Below are 27,496 nucleotides of genomic sequence, written 5' to 3'. Positions count from 1 at the left end.
CACATCCAGTGTCACAAAGCATAGAATAAGTGGCCACCTTCTCTCTGGTAGGGGAGTAAGCCCGCTGTTAACCCATGTTATCGTTCCACCCCGCCACATCTCAATCTGTCTGCCGGAGTTTTTTTACTGTGCAAATAAAAGGCAACGTTCATTGAGAGAAGGGCTTTGTTCTTGAACTGAAGTGCACCACAAAACCAAGACCATTCCTATAAATATTTTGAGTCAGTTAATACATATTACACATTTAAATAGTTATTTTCAAAGTAATTTAACAGAAACCAAGAGAGAAACCTAATAACTCAAGAAATGGCTAATACTTATTCTCAACAAGTCATTACAAGATAAATACAACTGAACGCGAGAGTATTTAATCTTATCGTAGTATTACCTTGATTAACATAAATTTTTGCATTGGTTCAACCCATTCTAACAAAACAATGCTAGACTGTAGTGCTCCACAAAGGTACTTGTGGCCTGTGTAGGGATTCCTCACTGCCAAAAAAGGAGAGGTAGAGTACATTAGTGTCCTAAGCAAATACAAATTATAAACAATTTCCAACTAAATATTGTTGGTTTTTTAGACTGGTAGGTGGGATTGACTATCTTAGCTAGTCTTAAAAAAAAAAAAAGGTTGACTGTATACCTATTTGAAGTATTTTGCTCCACCGTGTTCGTTTGCCTAACCTATCTCCAAATCATCGTGAAAAGCTGTTAAAGAATGGCTTGTTCTGTGACACGCAGTCACCCAGCAGGCACTGAACAATCACTGTCACTTGAGAACTGCTCAGCTGCCTTCCAAGCACTGTCACAGCGAGTCTGAAATCCAGGAGCTCTATATTTCTGATGAACACTTCTAGATCAGCAGGAAAGTCAGGTTTTTTTTTCAAGTGACATCATCTATTTCCACTCAACCACTCTTCTATTGTTTGTCAGAACTCAATTAAAAATTGGAAGAAGTTTGAAAAGTTGCAAAATTGGGCACTGTGAAATCTGAAGTTTCACAACTTTAATTCTACAGTATTGACAAAATTTCACTCCTTAAGCACTGCTATCACATCCATTAAGACGAACAAGCGTTACTTCGCACTTTGTACAATTACATCTAAAGACCAGATTTTGAAGTGCGGTAAAGCGACTGTGGGCCATCGGGCAATTAACAACGTAGTTCAGACAAGGAGGTCCTACAGTCCATCCAGTACTATCTACGTAAGTGAAATACGCTCATGCTGCCTCCCTGCCAAGGAAATCCACTAGCGCTCCCTTGGCACCTTAAACATCAAAGCTTAATTTCATTAATCAAAGTTCTCACTCAACATCAGTCAAACCGACTGCAAACTGCAGCAAATAACGCTTGGCGTGACCCTTAGTAAGGCTGAACTCAGCAGCAGAAACCACAAAACGTACAATTACCAATACCTGTAAGGTGGAGAAACAAGACCAGAAGTTCTCGTCTTTTTCTGCCTCCTGTGGCACTGCTGCTTCCACCAGGCCAAAGGGATACTTATGCTGCCAGCAGGGATGGAGGCTCAGGCTGCACGTAATAAGTAGGGCAGGAGAGGGGAATCTATCATTTCTCCCCTTGGACCTGCCTTTTGCAGCTGCCCTTGTTGCCACCGCAAATTATCACGCCTACCATGCAAAAAGGACTCCAGGCTTACTAGGCTAAGCTATCTCTGAATGCCAGGACAGCAGACTCCCCCTCCTAATGCCAAGTCCCACGGCACTCTCGTTAAATTCTGTGCCTGTTAGTACGGAAACCATGAGATTACAGAGGAGCACACCACCAGGTTTCTCATTTCATAAACGGAGACCTGAAAACATACGGACTGCCACATTAATTTTCCTGTCAAAGCCAGCGTTCGTACCTACTCTGATCCCTGTCGCTCCACCCCTTCGGGTGTTCCCGTCAGCATCCATTAACATTCACAGCTTGACTAGATGCCTCAGTTAGGGCAAGGCCTGGACATAGGCAGTACGTATGGTTAACGCCCTACCACACCCTAGAGGATTTGTACCCCAGAAAAAGTCAAGTTTTAACAGGTGAGCTGGACAAAGAAGTCATAACAAACATCAGATGTTTTAGCAATATCGCGGAGATTTTTGCCAGGGTAAGTGACAGACGCTCGCTTACCACTGAGTCTCTGAAAATCTGTATAATACAACTCCTCACACCAAATGTTTGATTACGGAACACCAGGTGAAACCTTTCCAAGGACAAGAGCTCGACTCCAAGAGATCATCCATAGTTACCTTTCCTGGTTTGGGTTTGGTGTTTTATTTATTTGTTTTAATTCTATCTGCCCCCATCCCCGTTTTAAAACATGTCTTAACACAGTGCAGTTTTGACATTAGAGTAGCCGGCACTCCGAACACACTATAAAGGCTTCAGAGACAATACCGTCCTCGAAGAACTGAAAATACTCCTTGCTTTTTATCATCCAATATCGATAACTGGACCTTGTGCTAGGAAGTCAGGCCACTTAAGCCTGACGGTAACGTCTTTAAGTCACTCCATCCATGGAGATTAGGTTCTTCCTGAGGGCTGGTTTAAATTTGGCATACGTTCTGCTTCTCTGCACTTCTTGAGAATTGTCCTTAAATATAAAGGGCAAAATGGGAAAGTTTTCACTGCTTAAATGCAAGGACTAACCTGAACGAGCTCACTGTCTGCAAATGCATGGTTTCATAACAATGACAAAAGTCTCCTCTCCCTTTACCTCCTAAACCTGACTCAGTAATCTTAATACTGCCACCATTTGTACTGCTTTTTGGCATTTATTCTGCAGATCTTTACTTACCAACACAACACTTCTGACACCATTTAGTGTCAGGAATTTTTGTAGACACTGCAAACTTCCTACAAGATATAAATACAGAATTATTGATCAACTAAAACAATTGAATGAATTTGTTTTTAAGGGAGTTGTTGGTGGGAAAACTGTATTTGCCCCCCCGAAAAACTAAAAATATATTTATTTGTGTATTTCTTCTCAAAAATGATAGGCCTAGAACATACATGGTGATCCCTCTGTTAGCACTGAGATGCTGCTCAGTTATGCAGCATTATGAATGCAGCTAAAAGTCAGGAATGGAGAGGAATAGGTACCTCAGTACCTTCCGGCATCATTTACCACTATCTCTTGCTATTTAATTATATGCATTTCTACACATGCCTGGATAGTCTATTGATACTCCCATGATCATTCTTTGTAATGCTGCAACTTACTGCATCTTGTGCCGGATACTACACAGACAACATAAAGTCCACTCTTGTCCCAAGGACATTATAGTTTGAAGACAAGACACGCGGACCCAAGAGGTGTGGGAAATAGTGCTGTACTGGATAGCTTGCTGGATCACAGTCCTTGCAAACTAACAGCTTGAATTTTGCAAAACTTTTCAGAGGCAGCACAGCGTACATTTCAAGAGGAGGTCTGAAGGAGGAGTGGAAAGCAGCTTTGCAAGATCTTTTCTCATGCGCAGGGGACGCTCCCTGAGAAATCATGAAAACAATTACTTTAAAATTTATCAGATAAGCCAGGGAAGATGTTGTTATTTGCTGGTGGTGGGAATCGGTGTTTCTATACAGGCTAGAAGACGACACAGTATGGAGATTGGCCACAGTAGCCTTGACAGTAAAAATAACTAATTTGATGCTGTAGAAAAGACGGGAGTAAGTGGAGTGATAGATAGATGCTGCAGTCAAAGCTATGAATTAGGAAAATACTTGCATAGCATTTCAAATGAAGCTGTCCAGAAGTGACTGATAATGCAGCAGGACTGAGCAGGATGAAAACTGAGTACTGGCCGCAAATTTTGGTTGGAAGAAGTCTTGGAAGGTTTGAAAGGAACTGCTCAAGGACATTCAAGGGAAGGAAGCTGGAAAGGAGACTTACCACAGACATATTTTCTGCTACTGAATGTTTGCCTACTGAGTATCGTAAGGTGAGCTTAGACCATCTTGCAGATGAATATACAAACCTCACAAGTTACTCTGAATTCTATTTTGCTTTGCATTTTCTCTACCGAAAACTTTGCCTTTAACATATCTACATTTTTTAAGTAGTGCTCATCGTCATGGTATCCAGGAACTTGCTGAAGGATACACTTTGTGGTGTGGTAGGAAAAAAAATTGTACTTTTCTACATACTTCAAATGTACTACTTCTGCCTGGCTAAATGTTACTACACCGATGCCTTACAGCAGGGGATAAACCAGCAAAACGGATTATCTAAATGAATCCCTCCTGCCTTTGAATGACTGGCTTGGCACTCGCACATGCAGGTTGTGCTGCATTTTTCTGGGGAAGTGACATGACTGGACAAGAAATTTTCTGAGCCCTCTGCAACTTAGGTGAGGTGTCATTCCAGGCTGAATGTAGTCTGAAGGTTTTCCTCATATGAGCCTTATGATAATTATGGTTATTAGTCCACTGCTGATGCAGTCCTCAAGCCGAAGTCACCCAAGCCAAAGTTAGTTTGGAACAGAGAGGAGCAGAACAGTAGTTCAGGCACACAGAAGACAATTCAAAGCACAAATTATCTCTTAGGTAATTAGAATTTGGCCTCTAGGAAGAACACAATTTTCAGCCAAGTGTCGCACCATTATGTTTGCAGATGACTGAACAAGAAGCCTTTCCTGAATTCAAGAATTAAATGTTAATAGGTTGTTAATAGAACCAGAAGGTAGCAGAAAATCAGGTCTTCTATAATACAATTTCCTAACAGGAAGCCTATTATATGACAAGAACCAGTGATTCACTATGCATTTTAAGAATCAAAGGTTTCCTTGCAAACTAGATTAGTGTTACTACCTCCTCCTCTTGGATGTGAACGGGCTCCTAAGTCTTGTTTGGCAGCCAGCACTGTACCCAGTCTCTGGGGTTTTGTATGTTCTTGTTAGAAAATAAAGCTGGAGGGACTGCATGCACAATGTGCTGTAGGCATCTGGGGACAAAAGTACCTTCTACACCAGCCTGCGAAAAATGACTAGCCAATGATGAATGTCAAATCTGTACCCCAGTTCTACTCTTCCCAGCTTTCCAAATAACCCATGAGCCCATTCCCTCTGAAGTAAGAGATTACACATCCCCACTTTTTTTTTTTTTTGATAGAATGGAAAGATAGTGCCCAGAGTAACTTATGTAAGATCACCATTTCTACTTGCCTGAAATATCACAGGTACAATACTGATCCTAGATTTGGTTTAGCATCAAGTAGAACCAGGATTTACCATACTAGACTATACATGAAAAGAGCTATGCCCAGAAACAAGAGGCTTCATGACGAGAATGTGGTATGTACCAACCCCCATTTCTCTGGGTAAGAGTATATTCATATCGTGATTCGTGTAAATTTAGGGGTCTACCCTCTGATTAATGACCACATGAGTTATTCGTGGCAATCTGTGAACAGAGCTCCACATTATTTGGTATTCCCAGAGTTTCACAAGCATATCCTGGACTCCCACAATTAAGATATTCTGATCTATCTGATGACATGTATTTACCTGGGAAGTATTCGGTCAGGGAGTTTATGTGCTGGAATAGCAACGGGTAACTTCTGCATTTGCCTTGCATAATCAAAGAGTCCTGGTAGATTATGGGAATAAAGCTGAGAAGCTTTACCTGGAAGTTAGAAAACAAAACCACACTTCAAATATGAAACCAAATGTTTACCAGCACTACCACTCAAAGATAGCACAGTAACTTACCAGATATTGATAACAAGCAATTGTTCATGACATATAACCACGTACACCTTCGAGGAAATAGCTGATAAAGGGAAGGAAAAACAAAGAAAGAAAAGCATTCAATTTGATAAACATAAAATGTGAGCAAATTAAGTTGATCAATTAATATCTGCCCAGACGACAGGACAAAACTAATATTGACTTGCTTTTTGTAGCAAAAATTAGCTTAAGCCAAGTAATGTTTACCTAGATTCCAGAGTTAATTCAGAGTAAATCTATAATTAACATACACATTAACATTTAGACAAATAGCACATTTTATATTCACGTCTTCAAGTATACTACAATTAGCCCGCAAGACGTCATCATAAAGATCAATCCATCCTTTTTAAACAATTTTAAAAACCACCAAACTTTCTCCTTCAAAGGAGAAAAGCTTAACAACATGAGCTTCAGTAAACAAAGCACGTCAACAAATCACAGCCAAATTCTAAAGCCTGTGATAGTCCAAATCTCTTGAAACAATTAAAACTAGCACTTGAAGTAACTTCTCCATCTGCATATGGTTACACATTTCACTTAAGTGATCAAGGAATGCAACAAATGGTCAAGGCTGAATTCTTATTTCTCAAATCCCACAATTACTAGAAGGATGGGGCTGAAACCAACAAGACATCCTCTAAAAAAAGAAGATTAAAAATAAAAGATGGTACTTTTTTCCCCCCTCTCACATAACTTCTGGAGCTTGTTGCCACAAGAGGTCGTGGAGGTGGAAAGTATCAACAGCGTAAATGAGGGATTAGACATACTCATGTCCAACAGGTCCATACACGGACACAAAAAGCAAATAGGCAGGGATCCTCTAACATCCGATTCAATGACTGTAGTGGAGTCTGAGGAGAATGGACAGCAGAGAGTGGCCAAGCTCATGGGCATTTCCTACTGCCGCTTTAGGAAACAGACTATTGGGCTAGACAGACCACTCAGAAGGACATTTCTTTTCCTCTTAAAACAAAAAAAACCCCTCACTGCAAGTTTATTAAAGATTTGAAGAGATCTGTAAATTAATTGAAAGATTTTTCTGCCAAAGAGCAAGAGATTCATCCTGAAGCTGTGCTAACTCCTGGAAACATATGTTATTTCTGCTTTGTCCATTAGTGAAGTGGAATGTAGTGAAAAGTAACCAAGACGACTACTTTTGCTTTTACACTGAATTGTATCAGACCTAGAGGGTAAACAAGGAAGTGAAACACAGAACTTGAAAATGCTATTAAAGCCCTATTGCCTTTTATCATAAATAACGATGCAATAAATGGTTAGCACAGAGGGTGCCCTTCTATTCCTGAAGCCTTCTCATAACCTAAACACACTGTAAGAAAAACCTACGGTAATAATCTACCAGCCTGGCTGTATCTGAATTTAATGTGCAAGTTTGAGTGATCTTCTGTAGCTGCATAAGCATACTGTGACTTAGTAGGTTTGCATCTGAGGACTGGAGAACGGCAATACTTCAGATTTTCAGGTTGATTGACCTGTCACTCATTCCTCCTGTTCCACACATGACTGGCTGTTTTTACAAGCATCTCTTCACATCTCTAAGTGCTTGTTGAAACATTTCCCTAAAAGCTCACTAGGCAATGCACTACAGAACATGGTGCTTAGAGAAAACAAGGATGAACATAAGAGCATGAGTTTCATTACACCTATTCTCCTTGCCAATTAAAAAAACCAAAAAACCCACCACCCAAAAGAAAACAAAGCTTTCTTTGGTCTACCTGGCCTACAAGAATTATTGTACTAGTGGTATTTCTCAGGGTAGGCTTTACAACTGCAGTGTAGCAGCGGAGAGGTACCTGAGCTAAGTTTAAACTAGCTAACTCAAGCACCAGTATGATTATGGGTTACACGGAGTGCAAGCTAGCTCGGCCTTCTTCTCAACACAACAGACATATCTACAACGTCTGGACCCTGGAAGATGAACAAACACCAGTGCCTCCAGCTTACAGTGTGAAGGCTGTCCTTGCAAATTCTTCCATCTTGCTGGCAGATGCATAGCTCCCTAAGTTAGGGAGAAGGCAGGAAAGAAAACAAGTCTCAGAGATTAACAAAAGAGCTGGAGAAGACACCATACAGAAAAGCCTGCAATTGGCATTTCCCCCTCCCCACTATCCCCTCAAAAAAGTTGCAAAGCTGCTTCTAAGACCAAAAGAATAGAATCTAGTGTATAAAGGATCTTCTTGCTTCCCTGTAGCTGAAACACAATGTTTGTTGCAAATATTCTATCTTGTAACAAAGCTTTAAAGAAAATAGAAACTTTCATCCAAAATATATCAGGGTAATTCCATACTATTTAACGAATCATTTAACTGCAGGACAACGCACCATGACAAAGTTCAACACATTGATATAGGCAGATCTCCTATTTAAACATGGTTCAGCCTACAAAAAACTTAAACATGACTGAAAGGTATCCTCAATAGTAAACATTTAAGGTCATTCTCAGTGTACCTAGTGCCTATGTAACTGTAGTAAAGACAATTATCACAAGGATTATACAACATTAATCTGAGTGGCTAAAAAAGTGACAAAGATCTATTTTTTCCAAAATACCAGAACAGAAATATACCTGCTCCATTGACGTTTCATGAAGTTCATTGAGGTTCAGTGTGTAAATACCTTCTTCCGCACCAAATATCAAGTACTGATCTGCAAACACAAACAAACCCACCTAGAAATCCTGATTTAAGGCAGGTGTGTTTTATAAGAGGATGTGGCTCTTTGCAAAAAAAACAGACTTAAAACAACTACACACATTGAAACAAACCAACCTATAATAGTTACGGTGTTTGAAAGCATGGAAAATTAATCTTGCTAAAGAAGCTTAAATTTGTGGATGGGGCAGTTTTAATACATTAGGAAAGATCAAACTTTTTTATGACTAACAATGGGAATAAAAAACAGCAGTGATACAACCATAAGCAAGAATTCATGTGAATAATTTCCTCATATATAGATTATCCTACTTGGACATTTCCATATATTTTGTGACATACTCATAGCCTTCTTTTGGAGTTCTTCAACAGCAGCATTGACTGGAACATTTTCTCAGTACTTCGGGGGTGCCTCACTTCTTGAACATAATTAATACCCTGGATTGCATTTACGCACACGAACAAGACAGACATCTCATATTGAGAAGATGTCAACTGCAAAAGACTGACTTCTGTAATTTCAGTTTCTAAAAAACTCAAGTATTTTCTTGCTTACTGGCTCAGTAGCATGCCTATACAGCCTCTAATCAAAAGGTGAAATTGCAGGCAATGCGAATACAATGTTACCAACTATCCCTTTCATCAGGCTATTTAATAAAGCACTAAAGTGTATGCAAAAATAAAGAGAGTTGCAGAAACCTGTAGGACCAGAACGATTTAGGGGGCAAAAAATAAAAGTCAAGTGAATGATAAATATGTCAATCTCAACTAGGACCTCCAGAAGTCAGATTTCTAAAAAATAAATAATCTTTTGGACTAAAATGTTGAGAAGAGTCTCGAATCAACACAAAAAAATATGTTTTTTTATCGTTGATATGTAATTTATTCTTTTTAATCAAAGCTGAAAACTGTGCCCCATATATCTTAGCATAATTAAAAACCCAACATTGAACTTCATACAGCAGTGGCACAATTAAAGAAGAACTTCTGCTTATATCCTATTTTACAATATGTGTATTTTAAAAGGAACAGTCTTGCTCCTCTAAACACTCTTGAAATCTGAGGAGAGGACAAAATGGGTAAAATATATGTGATATACTACCTCTTGTATCTGGATTTATCCATGATGTTGCACAATGAATTTTTAATGGACAGCCATTGAAAACCTTTGAAAAGCAAGCACCCATCTGTAGAAGTAAAAACAATTAAAAAGATACACATGAAAAATTAAAATGTGACATTTCCAACAGAATTATTTTTACTTAAAGTAGTAACAAAAAGGTAAGAGTAGTTTCAGTTGCCATGTGGAAAATAACCTCATCCAGACAACAAGTTGACAAAGGGATTTTTTTTTTTAAAGTGATTTTTCCTTTGTGCGCAAGACCTTTCTGAACAAACGTACCAGAATTAGGATTTCGGAATTAGCTCTTAAATGAACAGTCTAAGCACATACTTGCTACAGAAGTGACAAACCTGAAAAAGGTTCCTGAATTTTGTGACTTTAGAAAGTCTCAGAGAAACTTTATTCTTGCCGTATTTCACACATTTAAAATAAAACTCTAGGTCATGCAACAATCAAAATCTTAGTCTCAGATTCTCTATTAGTTGCTTTGACTAAACCTATTTTCAATATTGATTGCTTCCCAAAGGGAAACCTCTGGTAGAAGATCCCACTCCTTGTTCAGCATAACCCTAATAAACTCAGTTTGCCTATTAAGTGTCTTGAATAGCATAATACAATCAATCTCCCCACCTCCCCCCTAGTGAAGCACAAGCATTTGTAGGCATTTATAAGAACGCTTCGTAAATTTGCTTCAAGATGACAGAAAAGCAAAAGCCAGGGCTTCCTCCTTTCCCCTCAAACATCAACGTAACAATTACCCATCCTGTTTTGTTAAGAGACAGAGCTGATGACAGTACTGTAGATGAAAAGGAATGATGTAGTAGTGAACAGCAATCAGTGACGTGAAATGTTATCATTTATCCAATGATGGTCAAACATAAGAACGAGCCATAGGTAAGGGTTGCCATCCTGAGTATAAGCAGGTATCACCTTTACGCAAAGCTACATACTCTGTAATACAGCCACAGAATAGCAACGTTTTCACTTTATATTAATACTTTGTGAATTATTACTGCTCTATAAAAGGAATTAATCAAATAGCTCTCGTGTTAACATTCGGACAATTATTTTTTTGTTAACCTGTTGCTGAATAAGAAAGTCCGCACACATTTCAATCACTTCTTATTAAACTAAACTACGTTCAGAAAAAGAACTTCATAATTAACCCTTTGAAGTGAAAAGCAGCAGAAATTAGACCCTTCTTTATGCTTTGGACATCTCTCACTCTCGCATCACTGTAATGAAGTCCATGAGTTTGTCCATATATACTTATGTGAAGGAAGAATCAAATTCATTAAGGTAATCAGTAAAACGTGAAAGACCCCGTAACACAAAGACAAGGGGAAAGACTTCAACACTGCTAGCACCACCGCAGAAGTCCGAGTACCAAGGCAGGGAGCTGGCTGCTTGCTAGACAATGACATGATCCTTCTGCAGGCATAAGAACAGAAGTAAGAGAAAAGATATACGTGAGGCAGGAATATGAGAAGATACTGACACAGAGTGACCTCAAGGTACTAACAGCTTCAATGTTGTCAAATCCCTTGGCAGCAAGGAGTTTGAAGGAGGGATGATAGGAAGAAAAACAATAAAGGGATTTTTTTTGGGGCGGTTTTATGGAAGCCTCTTCCCAAGTGTGAGGGCACTGAAAGGCACTCAACAGAAAACATACCAGATGACACTCAAAGCCCTGATCTAGAATACTGGTAAGTGTTTTCTGCTGCTCCCATAACCAGCTACACAATTCTCCTCGACCCTTTCCAAGCACTGAGGAGAGATGCTGCACAGTGGAGGGAAGGTGCTCCCTGCTAAAACCTAGCTGAGCTCTGCAGCGGTAAGTTGGATAAGAAAGAAGGAGGAGATGGAAATCAGAAGAGACTAATCATTTTCCTCCGGCCATTCTCAGCCCTGGTCTCCAGGAAGCCTGCAGAGCCAAGATGCTGTTGCAAATGCCTCAGAAGGGTAAACGGAGCCTGAGGGCATCACCTCTAAATACCAAACAAATCTCAAGGATACAGCTGAGAGTCGGACAAATTAAACTGAGTTGCTAGTGCGGAAAAAACCACCCACAAACATGAAATAAAAGGTTGAAGCAAGGCTGCTTGAGCCAAATGCTGCCATGGGGGCGTTTAAGTCTCCGGGGAACTTCAGCAGGCAGGGCATTCCCTCCCTGGTAGGATCTAACAGGTCTCCCGGTGCTGCGAGCCACCTAAAATAGCAGGGAAAAACACACTACCAAACTGGATTATTAAGAAAGTTGAACAAAATCTCTAGAGTCACAGGCAACCATGCATGGATACCATTTTAAACACAGCCCCAGAACATCTAACTATTTGAGAGGACAGTGAGAATGCAAAATACTTCTTACCGCTTGGCAACATACTTAAGAACCACAAATCAAAAACCCCCAAACAAACAAGAATCAGAACAATGATGTGCCACAGAAAAAGAACAGAAGAGATTGAAATATTGTCAAAGTTTTACTTGCAGTAGCAGGGTATTTGTTAAATAAGGCTCCCAGGTGATATGAGGATGCAAAACACGCTCCCACAATAAAGTAAAAAGTCCAGCCCAATGTCATGGGAGAAAAACCCCTCCCTTACCCAAATTTCGCTATTTGGCAACTGATGGAGACAGTAGGCACAGAGGAACATGTAAGTGCCAAATCAGTCTTCGACACTTAAAAGGAAGTATAACAAACTTTCTGTTTGTTATACATAAAAGGTGTGGTGTGGTGAGAAGAGAGGGGAAAGAGTTTCTAACCTGAGGACCATCAGAACCAGAGAATTGGTGCACTACAAAGACGCGCGAACATGCAGAGGGCAGGCCAATACCCAGAGACTCATTTGACCAGCTTCGGGAGTATTCCTATTTTAGTCAGTCTCTTTTTACAACTTCATTATATTAACAACTCACAGTCATTCTCTAATGGCCTGTCCCTGAAGTTTGTGGCAGAAGTTCAACACGTATGACTTCAGTTTGAGCTATTATATTTTCTACCCTTTTTCTCATTCCAGTCACTGAATCTGTCTTATTTCCCCCTCTCCATGATGATCCGGTTCTTTTCAATGCTAGGAGTGCTTCCAAATTTCTGTGATCCACTAGTTTAAAGTACGCACTCCTAGGCCATGCATTTAGTTTAATATTTAGTTTATTAAAACAGGATTGACCTCAATAAATGATGCTAAACATACCAAGAATTCTGAGCTCTCCAACAATCCCGTGCATTTATGCAAGAGATGCTTCTGTTCCTTAGAACTGTAATGACATCTACCTTAATCTGTCCTGCTTCTCTAAAATGGGTAGGAAGCAAAAAATTTTATCATTTGCACTTATACATCCTTGTAGCAATTTTATTTTCTTATCTAAAGATGAGAAAGTGATCTGACTTAGGAGTAATGTAGCAAAAAGGTTAGTTTAAAATCAGATGACTCCCCCATTTGGTGCATACCGCAGCTACGTGAATGCATGCTCCAGCATGCAAGGGAGAGCGCGGTGAGGGCAGAAACAAATGGTCAAGGAGGAAAGACTGGCTCTTCTGAACACAGTGCTGGCTAAAAGCACAGTGACAAGTCCGCACAGGTACTACAATGAAATTCTAGTTTGCTTTATGTTATGAAGGTGCACATAGATGTCTGTAGCAGTTATTTCCAGCCCTAAGGCATCAATAAATCCTGTCTTCAGAAGTTTTGATACCTAGAGCTGCACAGTATAAACTTTGAGCTATTTGCAGTTCCTGAGAGGCATCAGCTCCTCAGCTCAGTAAGTACCTTCAGTACGTTGAAAGTACTTCTGTGACATTAGTCACAGAACTCTCATTCACTTTTTAATGAGGGAAGCAAACAAAAAATCTGCCAAAATTTCCTTCTAGAGCACAAAATCAAGGGTGATTTCTGAAATATCGTACATGTGGCTTAACATTTCTAAGAGATACTGGCTTTTATAATTTTTAAAAAAAATACTACAAACATTCAAGAAATGTACTCTCTCAGCTTCAGTAAGAAAACGTGTCGTGCTTCCAGCATGCATTTGTATGACTGAGTAATACTCACGTGTACTTTAGGTGTGGGAGGAAGGCCATTACTAATTGGTTTCTAGAAAATAAAAGTTAAAAAGTATGTTTACATTCCCATGAGCACATATGCAGGAACATGTATATTCTCTCCTCACACTACAGCACAAGCAAAATAGAAAAAAAATTTTTTAGAATGCTGTTAAAAAGCGCTTGATAAATAATTAGGCATAATTACATTAGGAGAAAATAAAAAGCTGAGAGTTATATCTACATAAGAAATAGATACAAAACCCTTCCCGCAGATTTTTTAAGACAATAAATAGAGTTGTGTTGTATATTTCTACACTATGCTAAATAGAGGGCACTAGGCACCTACTGGGACACTCCGCTGTGTCCAGTGCCACAGGTACTAGATCTGAAAGCCGTGGCTGAGCTTTGGCTACAGTCTCATTTTTAAGCATGAGGTTAGGCTAGAGACCTCCCTTCCAACCAACACTTCCATAATTGTGTCTGAGTTTGCTAACCACGTGTCTCTAGCGACCGCACACCACAAACTACCAGCGTCATTTTCTTTGCTTAAAACCTCTACTATGATTCTCTGATATCTCCTCATTGAATGTCTGCATAGTCTACTGCGCAACATTTTCACGTTACGATGACGCCTGAAAGAATGCCATATCCAGCAATATAAAGTTTAAATAATATCACAGCAATTGCTGAATTGTTCAATATTACAAGCAGCATTAAACTCTATCAATCAGTACTAGACCCACTTTCCTGTATCACTATCAATTTTTCCTAGTTAAAACATGCTTCCAAAGAAATGTATTTTACAGGTAACACAGGAAATTTCGAACACACAATTTCAAATGCCAAGTTCAAAGCAGTTCAGGAAATCATACTTTCCAAAGTACTGCCAGTATTACTAGCACTTCCTTAAAACAAAACAAAAACACATACAATGTTTCTGCTCTATTTCCTCTTCACTTCTCTCAAAAGAGCGACATTTCCAACCTCATCCATAGTAAAAGTCCCCAAGAGTGCAGTTTCATGTTACATTTAATCTAACTACAGATGTCCTACTCTCTCCTATCTCACATTCCCACTTTTGCTTTTGCATCGTAATAATAGAGTGACCACTCTGAAAGCCATTTGTTGCTTTGATGGAAAAGCTCACTTGGAAGAGGAGAAAGGGATGCAGGAATATTCCCTTTCCTCAGCTCACAGCTGGATCAGATTACACGTGGTGTAAAACTGCATTCTCTCCACAAGTGCAACTTCACATGAGTATATATGTAGCTCAAGTCTGACACTAAACCCAAGCTGCTATACCCTAAAACCTGGAGCTCCAGAGGCCAGCAGGCAAACAGCTTGGATATCTGGAGCCTCAATCTACGTTTCTCCATCTTTTTTCCCCTGAACACCAAAAAACCTGGATGCCTACATCTGGAATAGAAGAAGGACTCACCTGGGAACAGCCGGGATTCAGCTGCTTTCCCAGGGCCAGCCAAATCCTCCAGCAAGCCATCAGGTGGCAGCACATTCCTTAATTTCCCCATTTGCTTAAATAGTCATTGCTCAGTAAAACACATTACATCTCTCGAAGGATCTCACTCTCATTACACGTCTCTCAAGGATGTGAATACAAGCAAGTAAATCTTGTATATCCATGATTATGTTAGTTTCTAATGAAAATTAAATACCGACTCAAACTTCAGCTTACGACTGTATCACAACTAGACGATCTAGCAAAACTGTGCTTTGATTCAAAGTAAACAAGATGCCATCCAGCATCATATCTATACTAAAGAGCGTGCCCGCTCCTTGTTGCGCATGGAAAACAGTTGAGACAACTTTAAAATAACACCTAGAAGCTTAAATACCTACCAGTATTTCCTTCTTTTCTCTCCTTGAAAAATTAGTGTCTCTAGCTTCATTCTGTTGATGTGGTGATCCCTCTCTTTCACCATTTAATTGTACAGAAGTGACTCCATTACCTAGAAAGATTCATATTTTAAAAAGCGTTCTTCTACCTTCAACTCAAAGAGTAGTCTAGCCTAAAAACAATTTTGAAGGGCCAAAATTTCCACTTGTCAGAACACGTTCCAATACCCTAATTTATTAAGACCAGTTCTTCTCCGGGTACCCAGCCTCCAGAGCTGGAAGACAGGGACAGGGAACAGAATGAAGCTCCCACAATCCAAGGGGAAATGGTTTGTGACCTGCTACACCACTGGGACACCCACAAGTCTACGGGACCAGATGGGATCCACCCAAGGGTATTGAGGGAGCTGGCAGAAGTGCTCACCAAGCCACTTTCCATCATCCACCAGCAGTCCTGGCTAACCGGGGAGGTCCCGGCAGACGGGAGGTTAGCAAATGTGATGCCCATCTTCAAGAATGGCCGGAAGGAGGATCTGGGGAACTACAGGCCTGTCAGCCTGATCTCGGTGCCAGGGAAGGTTATGGAGCAGATCATGTTGAGGGCGCTCACAGGGCACGTATGGGACAACCAGGCGATCAGGCCCAGTCAGCATGGGTTTAGGAAAGGCAGGTCCTGCCTGACTAACCTGATCTCCTTCTGTGACAAGGTGACCCGCTTAGTGGACGAGGGAAGGGCTGTGGATATAGTCTACCTAGACTGTAGTAAAGCCTTTGACACCATTTCCCACAGCATTCTCCTGGAGAAACTGACTGCTCACGGCTTGGACAGGCGCACTCGTCGCTGGGTAAAAAACTGGCTGGATGGCCGGGCCCAAAGGGTTGTGGTGAATGGAGTTAAACCCAGTTGGCGGCCGGTCACGAGTGGGGTTCCCCAGGGCTGGGTACCGGGGCCGGTCTTGTTTAATCTCTTTAGCCTGCACTTGGGTCACAACAACCCCAGGCAACGCTACAGGCTTGGGGACGAGTGGCTGGAAAGCTCCCCCACAGAAAAGGACCTGGGGGTGTTGACTGACAGCCGTCTGAAGATGAGCCAGCAGTGTGCCCAGGTGGCCAAGAAGGCCAACGGCATCCTGGCCTGTATCAGAAATGGTGTGGGCAGCAGGAGCAGGGAGGTGATGGTGCCCCTGTACTCGGCGCTGGTGAGGCCGCACCTCGAATGCTGTGTTCAGTTTTGGGCCCCTCACTCCAAGAAGGACATTGAGGTGCTGGAGCGTGTCCAGAGAAGGGCGACGGAGCTGGTGAGGGGTCTGGAGCACAAGTCTGATGAGGAGCGGCTGAGGGAGCTGGGGGTGTTCAGTCTGGAGAAGAGGAGGCTGAGGGGAGACCTCATCGCTCTCCACAACCACCTGAAAGGGGGTTGTGGTGAGGTGGGTGTTGGTCTCTTCTCCCAAGTGACAAGTGACAGGACAAGAGGAAATGGCCTCCAGTTGCACCAGGGGACGTTTAGACTGGATATTAAGAAAAATTTCTTTTTTTTCTAAACGATTCTATGATTTCTAAAGCATACATGTTCCTACATTGCACATATAACCATCTATAGAGCCACATTCAATCTCAGTCCATGTTTTTTCTAATTAATATAACAAATCTATTGTGGGCTGTCACAATTATGATGAAAAATGTATTTAACATATCTAAAGAAAAACTTGGCTATAGCTAAGGCTCCAATTATCGATTCTTTATAAATAGCCTTGAGGCATTTCTTAGCACTGGATGCTTAAATGTTACAGTCCAATCTAACACATCAACTGTGGTACTAAGTAAGTAGCAAGGAAGAGCTAGCCCTAAGGTATCAATTAAGAGTCAGACATTAAGCTTGCTTAGAACAAGCCAGTCCAGGACAACTCTCTAAGCATCAGACTTTAACAAACACACAAAAAGAACAGCCTGAGCCAACAGTAAACAAACACAATTACCTGCTATACTACCCAACCCAGTTAATGACATATAAAAGCAAACTTTGAAAGCAAAGCTCTATTCTTGACATGTCAAATGACAACAACAGTTGACACACAGGGCCAGAATCTCAAACCAACATAGAGGAAAACTTTTTTATTCCCTGTCACAATCCTGATACACTACATTATAAGCCTGTTGCTTAGAAAAGGAATTGTGTCACCAATGGCACCAGCAGGAATTGTGTCAGTGACTTTACTAGAAGGTACATTTGACCCTCTTAAGAGTTTAAGCATGCTTTCTTCATGCATTTTGTCTTTCCTGCACTTTCTGTTGCTTGCCCACCACAGAAAAATTACCACGGTATGTTTCAATATGTGCATAGGTGAGGATGTAGAACAAAATCACATTAGACTATTTAAAGACATATTTGTATACTACTTGGTGTCACTCTCATTACCTAAAGCATTAGATTTCTGTGGAGGTAACCGAGGAGGTGGCGGTCTGGGTGGAACCTGAGACGCAGATTTTGCTGGAGACTCTGATGTTGGGCATCTCTTGATTGTCCCTTGATTATCACTTTCAGAAGAATGAGTTTCTTGGGGGATAAAGATGGATTTAGGCTGAAAAAGACATAGTAATAATAAAAACATAATGAAAAAAAAGATTCAAAGCATCCATGCTACTTCTCAATGAGAAAAAAAACAAACCCACATGCAGTATTTGGATCCTGGAATTTTCACAAGTAAATTGATAAAGCAACATGTTCTGCCATGCAAATTTCTTCCAAAAAAACAACTACAAGGAAATGCATAGTAGCAAGGAAAACCTTGTTATCGACAAAGGACGAATTCAAAATCATTATATCCAAGTCATGCATTAAACAATTATTGGGCATGTGGAAATGTCACTGTTTAAGACCACAGATAACCAAATCAGACATTCAAGTAGAAACTAGGGAACATTCAATGATATGGCCAGAACTTTGTGTAAAGAATCCCAAGTAGGGGATGTAACCACAAAGGGCACCGTTGTTTAGGCACTGCCTGCACTAATGCTGCTTGTAAAATCCTTCTCAGTTATGCAAAAACAGTTAGTGCAGGAGGGTAAGTAATCAAACCTGCAGTTTTTGCCTGGGGAAGTGACAGCCAGACAAAACAAATAAAAAAGTTTTTTTCTTTTAATTTTTGCTTATATTAAGATAATTTCAGTACGAAAAGATTCACTTACTCTTCAAGTGGCAGCATGCAAAACCTAATCCAGGCATGCCTCTGAAGACCACCATTCAGACACCAAAAGTTAGCAGCAGATGCTTTATTTGGCAGCTCTTTATTAAAAATTACTCATGGCACTAAATTTTTTAACTACCCCATTTATTCCTTCCAAAGTATCAGACATGCAATTAGTCAGAAACAGCACTTTCTGCATTTGTTTATTTATTTAAAGTGCCATTTTATTTTGGGCAACAAAATCCCCCTCACTTACCTTTGGTGGTAAAGGAGGTGGCACTTTAGGTTTCATAGTAGCACTACAGAGAAAAGAAACAAAACAGATTGTTATCCAGTGTAGCTCTTTGAATCTCATACTGCAGTGGATACAGGATTTTATAAATGCCATACAAATAATCACCATTAACTTGCCAACAGCACTACTGTATACAAGTAACTGCATCATGAATCAGAATCAAAGAATGGTTTGGGTTATGAGGGACCTTAAAGATCATCTAGTTCCAACCCCCCTGCCACAGGCAGGGACACCTTCCACCAGACCAGGTTGGTCAAAGCCCCGTCCAACCTGGCCTTGAACACTTCCAGGGTTGGGGCATCCACTACTTCTCTGGGCAGCACGTTCCAGTGCCTCACCACCCTCATGGTGAAGAATTTTCTTCCTTTTATCTCATGTAAACCTACCCTCTTTCAGTTTATAGCCATTACCCCTTGTCCTATCACTACATGCCCTTGTAAAAAGTCCCTCTCCAGCTTTCCTGTAGGCCCCTTCAGGTACTGGAAGGCTGCCAGAAGGTCTCCCCAGAGCCTTCTCTTCTCCAGGCTGAACAACCCCAACTCTCTCAGCCTGTCCTCATAGGGGAGGTGCTCCAGCCCTCTGATCATCTTCGTGGCTCTCCTCTGGACCCGCTCGAGCAGGTCCGTGTCTTTCTTACGTTGGGGGCCCCAGAGCTGGACCCAGTACTGCAGGTGGGGTCTCACCAGAGCGGAGTAGAGGGGGAGAATCACCTCCCTCAACCTGCTGGTCACACTTCTTTGGATGCAGCCCAGGATATGGTTGGCTTTCTGGGCTGCGAGCGCACGTTGCCAGGTCATGTTGAGCTTCTCATCAGCCAACACCCCCAAGTCCTTCTCCTCAGGGCTGCTCTCAAACCATTCTCCTCCCAGCCTGTATTTGTGCTTGGGATTGCCCCGACCCACATGCAGGACCTTGCACTTGGCCTTGTTGAACTTCATGAGGTTCGCACCGGCCCACCTCTCGAGCATGACAAGGTCCCTCTGGATGGCATCCCATCCCTCCAGCGTGTCGATCGCACCACGCAGCTTGGTGTCGCTGGCAAACTTGCTGAGGGTGCACTCAATCCCACTGTCCATATCGCTCACAAAGATGTTAAACAGTGCTGGTCCCAATATCGACCCCTGAGGAACGCCACTCGTCACTGGTCTCTACTTGGACATTGAGCTGTTGACCGCAATGCTTTTGAGTGTGACCATCCAGCCAATGCCTTATCCACCGAGTGGTCCATCCATCAAATCCATGTCTCTCCAATTTAGAGACAAGGATGTCGTGCGGGACAGCGTCAAATGCTTTGCACAAGTCCAGGAAGATGACATTTGAATACTTTCAAATATTTTGTTATTGCTGTACATACCACAGACACTATCCAAAAACTCAAGTATCACAGATCCTCCCTAGAGAGTACAAAGTGACACGAAGTGATTTGTTGAAGATGCACATACTTGTGCAAAAAAAAAAAAGCAGGGAGATGCAGAGTAGGTCTGATATTTACTCTGTTGAGAGAAGAAAGATTTAGGGTATCCGTGAGCTTTTCTAAAGGGCCATCTGTAGGTATAGAGGGCAAAGGGAAGTTACAAGAAAACTGATGAATACCATTCCCTGAAAAATTTACCACTGAATTCTTCAGAACAGCCTCACACAAGAAAGCAAAATTTATCTGCAATGGACAGCTAGCTTGCTGTCTGGGTTGTTTTGGTTTTTTTTTTTTTTTCTTCCACAAGTTTCTTTTTTTCCACAGAAATCTTGGGAAAGACAACTTTTAAAGAAAAGAACAATTCAACAGCTTGGCTCAACAGTACAAGGTATCAGCAGGAAACATGAAAGCGGAAGTATCAGGACCATTCCTCCTCTGCTGGTTTGGTGTTTTAAAGAATATGCTGCATTCTAAAAAAAAATCCTAAATTCCTGAATTGTGTGTTTTTAACAACTTTTACACTGTCCTGTTTCCTAATCTTTTGGAACAGAAAATTATTTCCATTAAATAAATTAGGAATACAGCTGTGAAAACTTGACATTCTTACACAATATTTTTCCTTACTTTTAAATTACGTTCCAATACCCTAGTATTTTCTCCAAGTTTTGGGAAAATATCTGAGTAGTAAGACATCTGTTTGCTTGTTTATAGCTCAACAACTTGTCTTCTTTGCTTCATTCTCTTCAGGAGTTTCTCTCCTGGCATCTTATCAGTTGCTTTTATTTCAGAGAAGCTGAAAGGGGATTTCTGAGAATGGGTTATCCTGTGTCGTGCACTTCAGCTGCTATGGTAGTGGAAGTTATCTTCTCTTCATAACATGGGACCAAGCTTAAGTCCTCAGTCACGTGTGTCCAAGCTCCATTTGTATTTTCTTTCACGTTCTTCCCTGCATCTCATAGACAGCCATCAGAGTGTTATTGGGCTGCCAAACATATAAACCAAAAAAGGCAATGATCTGGCATAAATGTGACAGATGTTTGTACAAAGGACCGTGTGCCCTGGTTTCAACAGCAAGGTTTATGTGCAGTTTCTCACCGCTGATCACACAGGGCAGCGCCCGAGTAATTTCTGCTTTCCCAGCTTCCATAACCAGGAATTTCAAGCATCATCAGTTTTGCGACACGTGAGAGAAAAACAAATATCAAAACAATCAAAATTATTAAATGAAGAGAGATAATTTTATATTGTTCCCTGAAGTGTGTGGATTCTCTGCTGCTATGAATCACCCAGCTTCAGAGTCATGCAGTGGCATCAGTTTGGACTGCAAGGCATACAGCTGCTTCATTGTTTTTGTTCTGGACCTGCGGGGAGAAGTGACCGATGTCACATGTGCTCTTCAATTGCAGCTCCATCTCACAGAATATAAATCAAACAAAAGCCTTGAATCTTCAGTGGGCTCCACAGAAAGATATCCAAGACCGAGCTGATGAAACAACGTATTGCAGCAGAGCTTTGGGCTCAAGCAGATACCAAGAGGAAAGGCACCAATGCAGAATTTGTCTGATCCAGGGTTGAGGCGTTCAAGTTTTACCCCTGTGCTTACAGGAAATTGTCAGGCCCTCTCTTTAGGGCAAGAGTACCTAGGATAAAATGCAGGAAGCGAAAAACACCAGGACTTTTTTGGAGGACCATTGGTGACTGTCCTTAGGGTCAGACGAATTAGAACCTCTCCAGAAGCTATCAGGTTCGTTCTTGCTTAACCTGAAAAAGAAAATCCACAGGAACAGGACAGCAACAAAAGCAGCTAAAGCCAATGCTGTTTGAAAGTTCTGATGGAGCTCGTGCAAGGAACAAGGATGTCAAAGCACTGGACAAAGAAATCAGTGCAAGCACTTCAAGACAACAGGGATCAAGAGATTCCAAGGCCTGGAACATTACTGAAGTTGATGATACTGGCTGCAAACAGAGCAAGAGGGGCGGGGGGACGGGGAGGAACCAAACCGAAACATTAAGCAAAAATGAACAGACACAGAGCTGTACACAAAAAACATCCAAAGATTAGTACGGATGGAGGAACCAAGCTGAGCTGGCTTGCAGCAGCGCAGATATCCAGAGCATCTTCACTGAAGGCCATCAGAGTGGAGCTGGCAGTATGGAGCTATAGGGGACCATTATATCCTACAGTGCAGGAAGCCTGAGTTATCATTACCAAGGTCTATCCAGCTATGAGCAAAGTGGGTTCTCAGCTTGGTCCAAATGCAGGGGAGCAAATCAACGAGCAGCATTATCAACCTCTTCCTCTCAAAGACAAGACAGAGGAACTTCATATTATTGATGAACTGCGCAATCAATCATGCCTTTAAACAACCGCTTCATAATGAAATATGAAGAATTTCGTAAGGACTTAGCAAGGCAATAAAGCCTGCTAAAAACTGACTAAAAATCATTCTTCTATAAATGCCACTTGTGTCAAACAGCAAGCATACTTCTGTTTTGAGAAGTTGATCATTAAACAATGCAAGTTTAATGTACTTGTCACCTAGCTGACATCAGACATTATCAGCAGCTTTAACCTTCTTGAAGGGGGCTGTCCCTCATCCTCAGTACAGTGATAAAAGCCACTGACTTTGTTATAAAAGAACAGCAATAAAATAACTCAAAGAAGAAAAAAAAAAAAGATTTGGTTCTCTGTAAGAGAGAGATGCCAGCAATAGATAATGCGTGTTTTACAGGTTTCTGGTATGAAGCAACAGCTTTCAAAATTATTCGTTAACAGAAAGTAAACAAGAATTCTGTCTCAATGGCATCTTTCTTTTTGGTCTTTACATCAGATTTATTTAGGAATGTAAATTTCCACATACTGGCTGTGCATTTTAAATTGTTTCAGCTCTAATCTGTCAATAAAAAAGAGCCCAAGAATACTTATACCAGTGGAATTTAACATGAGCATAATTAATTTAACACATGCCTATTGATAGTGCCTTTGCAGTCACATAACCTTGCTCCCTCTCCGTGGTAAGGAAGCCAGCTCTATTCCAAAATCAAGCACCCATTCAAGCATCCTCCTAGCTGAGAATGTGGACAGAACAAACTCAACCATCTAGAGAAGACAGTTATGTATATATTTTATGTATTTTTAATGAGCTTTATTTTAATATACAGTCATCAGTTCTAAAGAAGACACCAAGACCGGGGTCAGATGAATTACTGGCTCAATGGAACTACGCCAAGATTTTGTTCAATAATAGAAGATAAAAGGACAACTGTATCAAGTGAGGAACAAGACTTTCCCCCCCCCCTAATTTATCACAAGTTTATCAACAGAGTAAGAAAACTTCTGGTGATGTAATCTAGGAACAACATTAAATGCCTGTCTTTAAAAGTGCTATAGAAGAAAAAGAAACCTGAGCTATTAGGGACAGAATATGATTCAACTTTTTTAAAAAATTTTCATCTATTCAAGAATCAGCTTTTATATATATTTATTTATTTTTAGAAGAAGAAAGGACTTACTGTTTAGCATCATCGTCTGCATCATCATCATCTTCTAAATGTGCCACATGTCCCCTAAGAAAATGAACAAGGTACTATGGCTGAGTGAGCTGTATTAAAATTACTTTGGCTACTGTGAAAAACTCTGAGCTCAAGGGCTACTACCTCTTTTACAGAATTTTACTGTCTTTTAGCTTTTTATCATTATTACTATTCTTTAAAGCACAGCTGCAATCCAGACAACTAAGCCTCTCCCATATCCTCTCAGCAAGTACAGGGACAAACAAGAACTAGTTGTGACAGACATAAGAAATCAACACACAAATGACTTTGAAACACACAAGAAGAAAAAAAAAAAAGAATAGAATTACCGCTGATGCAGTTCTTCTTCAACTGATTTTAAGAGACTCCTTCAGCATTAAATAAGAATAAGAACACAGTTTAATTGTGGCACACAAACTTGATTATCAAAAGCCAGGGCAAATGCTCCTATGATTCTATCGGTAAATAATCCAAAGCATGTTATTTCAGCTGGCTTTCAGTACATACATCGAACATCCACATACAAATGAACATAGTTGCATTTTTTCCTTTTTTTTTCTTTTTTTTTTTTCCACAAAACACTTTCATATGCGTTTATTAATGTGTTGCTGTTAAGTGCAGTGGTCCTTGTTCCTTGTACTGTAAAACAAGGACTGTCTTAGCCTCATCCAGTTTAGAGCAAATCCACACCATCCAAGAAAATCATAATCATAAAAAAAATAAATTAGACTGACAAGAGGATTAAACTACTATTGGAATAAATTCATGCTTCCCTAGTTATTTTTTGTAACATTCTGAACTTCCTCATTTTTGTATCTTTGTCTGAAAACACAGACAGGGAGGGATGGCAGGCAAAACACAGGGCTGAAAACCAACAGAATTTCAGAAGATAGCAGTATTCCTATTTTCCCCAACTAAAAGACTGTGTAAAAATATCATGTTCCATGCTTAGGCTTTCTGCATTTTTTTTTAATATGATTTAATTTAGCAAAGCAAAGCTAGGCATCCTAATTCTGCCATGCATAAGTGTAAATTAAGAAATTGCGTGGAGAGGAAGAATTACATGGAAAACTATTTCATGTGATTAATACAACAAAATTATTAAATGTATGAACATGAAGTTAAAGGACTTTGCTGAGACAGGTAAGTTTTATTTTTTAAAGCATCTATAATTGAATGTTCCTAGTGCCCTACAATACAAAGAACGGCATACAGCAATGTCAAAGAGCAGCACTGGTAGTTCCTAGATAGGGTACAATTGTGCTCTGTGGGACCTACTGGGCAGAACATTTTGTTAACAAGCAGACCAAGAATGGCACTTAAAAGGCAGCTCACAGCACCATCAAGACAATATGGTCAACACAGCCTCAAATACTGAAAAGTGCTGTAATTCTGTATCATTAGAATTACTATTATTTTAGAAATAAATCGTGATTTTGGAATTGTAACTGATGTAAACAAGCTTGACATTTTACTACACCCATTTCAGCTAATGTCTTTAACATACATTTGTGATTTTTATATTAAAACGGTCTTGAATGAATTAAAGACAGAAAATGATGTCGCTTACTCACTTATTTGCACCCAAGAAGTAGCCACACTGAGGACCATGACCGTATTCTAGCTGTAGATCCTAGAAATAGAAGAGAACAAATCTTTAAGAGGAACAGGTGAGCATCAGACACATACCCTATGTCATGCTGCTGTTATCCCCTCTGCCACACCCGAGCTCATTCCTCTGGCTTTCCTTGTCCCTAACACCACTCTCAGGCCCCACTGCACCCAAAAATCTCCTCTCTGCCAGTTTGCTGCATCTCCAATTCCTTTAAAACTCTGACCTTAGCCCCTTCCTTGGACACATAGATCCTTTGCTCAAATAAAGTCGGCTATAGGAAAAGAAACGAAACAACAACAAAAATAATAGAATTAAAAAAAAGAATACACAAGAAAAACCCCCAACTTTGTGATCTACCAGACCCTGTAGAGAAGCCAGCCATGCCTCACTGGCACATTATAGTATTCATTTCAGATGGGGAGTAGTTCTGGCAGGGAGCCTGAAATGCCTTTAGCACATGGAGACATTAAAGACATAAGGAGAGAGGACAGTAAAAGTGTTTTTATCGCTCTGGTTATAGCAATACATACTTTAAGGATAACTATATATGTTCTCATGTATAAGATCACCTTTTGTATCGATAAGAAAAATACAATATTAAGAGCAAAGTCAAGCACTGAAGCAATCACGGAGCATGGGCTACTTAGAAAAAGAAGTGGCAACAGGCCTCCAACACTATTATTCAATAGATGCCGTATGGCATACACATTTAATGCATTAATGGGAATACAGGGACTATACTGAAGCACCATCAAACCTGCATCTGCCAGGAGATTACTGCTAAAATTACAGGGTAGGTTTTTTTTCATGTGGATCACAACAGGAAAAATCTGAGCACAAATTTGCTCCTAAAATACCAAGTGTATTTACCGGGAGAAATGAGTTATCGACCACCTAAGTTAGTGATAAATGCACTGCATTGCTCCTTTCCAGGCAACATTTTAAAGGTCTCACAACATCTTCTGTCAAACAGGCCTCTTTCAGCTGCAGCCTGTATCAAAAGCATGCCATCCTTCCCAAAAATGCCCAGATATCCAAGCTGTAAGAGCAGTAAGCTTGGATTAGACAATGACAACTCATGGGGCTGATCTCTCAAAAGGGCATTTTTAAAAATCAGAGGAGAAGCCTGACACTAGATTTGCCAGCGCTCTAAGCTGACGAAGCAGAAGCCACTGCAGCTTTCAGTTCCAGGCTGAAGAGCAATCATTTTAATACAAAGCTGTGGATATTGTTTTCTGCTCAGCGAGGAGTTCCAGGTTGTTTACTGCACCCTCAGTTCTGCTCTGTAAAGCTAAGTGGTAGTTTCCACATGAGTGTTTCTACCACAGCTGTCAGTAGCATTGGATTGCTTCAGTGACTTTCCGTATTTTCCCAAGACACATGAGATATTGCGGAAAAAACAGTATGTAACTGATAATTACTTGATGTAAAAAAAAATTCATAGATCAGAGGGTTGAAGAAAAATTGCAAAGGCAAGCCCGATGCTTCCATTTCCTGAACCACGGACAAACTGACTTTTCAATCTTCGTACCAAGTTTATTACACATCTTTTTTCTAGAATTAAACAAAGAAACCCCAAAACCACCAAACCCCATCCACTTCTATGGATCTGACTCACAAGAGCCACCCGACTTTCCCCCTAGACGTCTGTCAGTGGAGCTAGAAAGTTAGGTGACAGGAAAGGAGGGCTCACAACTGGCCGTGCCGGAGGGGAGGAAGGCTTGCTCCTCTCCAGGAACGTGTCCCGGGCTCTGTTGAGGTAGCAGGTAGAAGGGGTCAGGCCTCAGTCATGGACATCTTTGATCCCTTCTGCTATCCTTATCTTCCTTCTTCAGAGTTTCATCCTCCTCCTATGCCCCAGTCTCGACTCCTCCTGCTCCTTGCTCCAAACAAGCTCAGCAAGTCTCCTTCCCTCAAGAAAGGCCATCGTAGGCCCTCCACCAGTTCAGTCTCTTCATCACTCCCAGTATCTGTCACCTTATCCAGGCAATTCCTTTCTGCTGGTCCCCACCACCAGATGACGTACTCC

At 40.8% G+C, this 27,496-nt stretch overlaps 1 protein-coding gene across 4 annotated transcripts in view; it reads right to left on the bottom strand.

Moving 5' to 3' along the window:
- The window catches only part of MAP4K3 (mitogen-activated protein kinase kinase kinase kinase 3), a 90,146-nt gene that overhangs the window by 12,421 nt on the left and 50,229 nt on the right, over window positions 1–27,496 (bottom strand). For 2 of the 4 annotated variants that reach the window (XM_059828415.1, XM_059828416.1), the window contains 13 exons: window positions 25,427–25,485; window positions 24,182–24,220; window positions 23,832–23,885; window positions 18,866–18,908; window positions 17,841–18,003; window positions 15,428–15,537; window positions 13,578–13,619; window positions 9,505–9,589; window positions 8,318–8,397; window positions 5,713–5,773; window positions 5,509–5,626; window positions 2,799–2,857; window positions 389–492 (listed from right to left, as the gene is read on the bottom strand). In XM_059828415.1, the coding sequence (XP_059684398.1) occupies window positions 389–492; window positions 2,799–2,857; window positions 5,509–5,626; window positions 5,713–5,773; window positions 8,318–8,397; window positions 9,505–9,589; window positions 13,578–13,619; window positions 15,428–15,537; window positions 17,841–18,003; window positions 18,866–18,908; window positions 23,832–23,885; window positions 24,182–24,220; window positions 25,427–25,485 (1,017 nt within the window). The remainder of the gene's footprint in view (window positions 1–388; window positions 493–2,798; window positions 2,858–5,508; window positions 5,627–5,712; window positions 5,774–8,317; window positions 8,398–9,504; window positions 9,590–13,577; window positions 13,620–15,427; window positions 15,538–17,840; window positions 18,004–18,865; window positions 18,909–23,831; window positions 23,886–24,181; window positions 24,221–25,426; window positions 25,486–27,496) is intronic. The other 2 variants (XM_059828417.1, XM_059828418.1) reach the window with 2 other exon arrangements.

This window comes from Gavia stellata, chromosome 23 (genome assembly GCF_030936135.1).
Source record: "Gavia stellata isolate bGavSte3 chromosome 23, bGavSte3.hap2, whole genome shotgun sequence".
NCBI classification, from domain to species: domain Eukaryota; kingdom Metazoa; phylum Chordata; class Aves; order Gaviiformes; family Gaviidae; genus Gavia; species Gavia stellata.
Note: the sequence above shows the minus strand (reverse complement) of the source record. Positions and strands in the feature narration are given on the sequence as shown.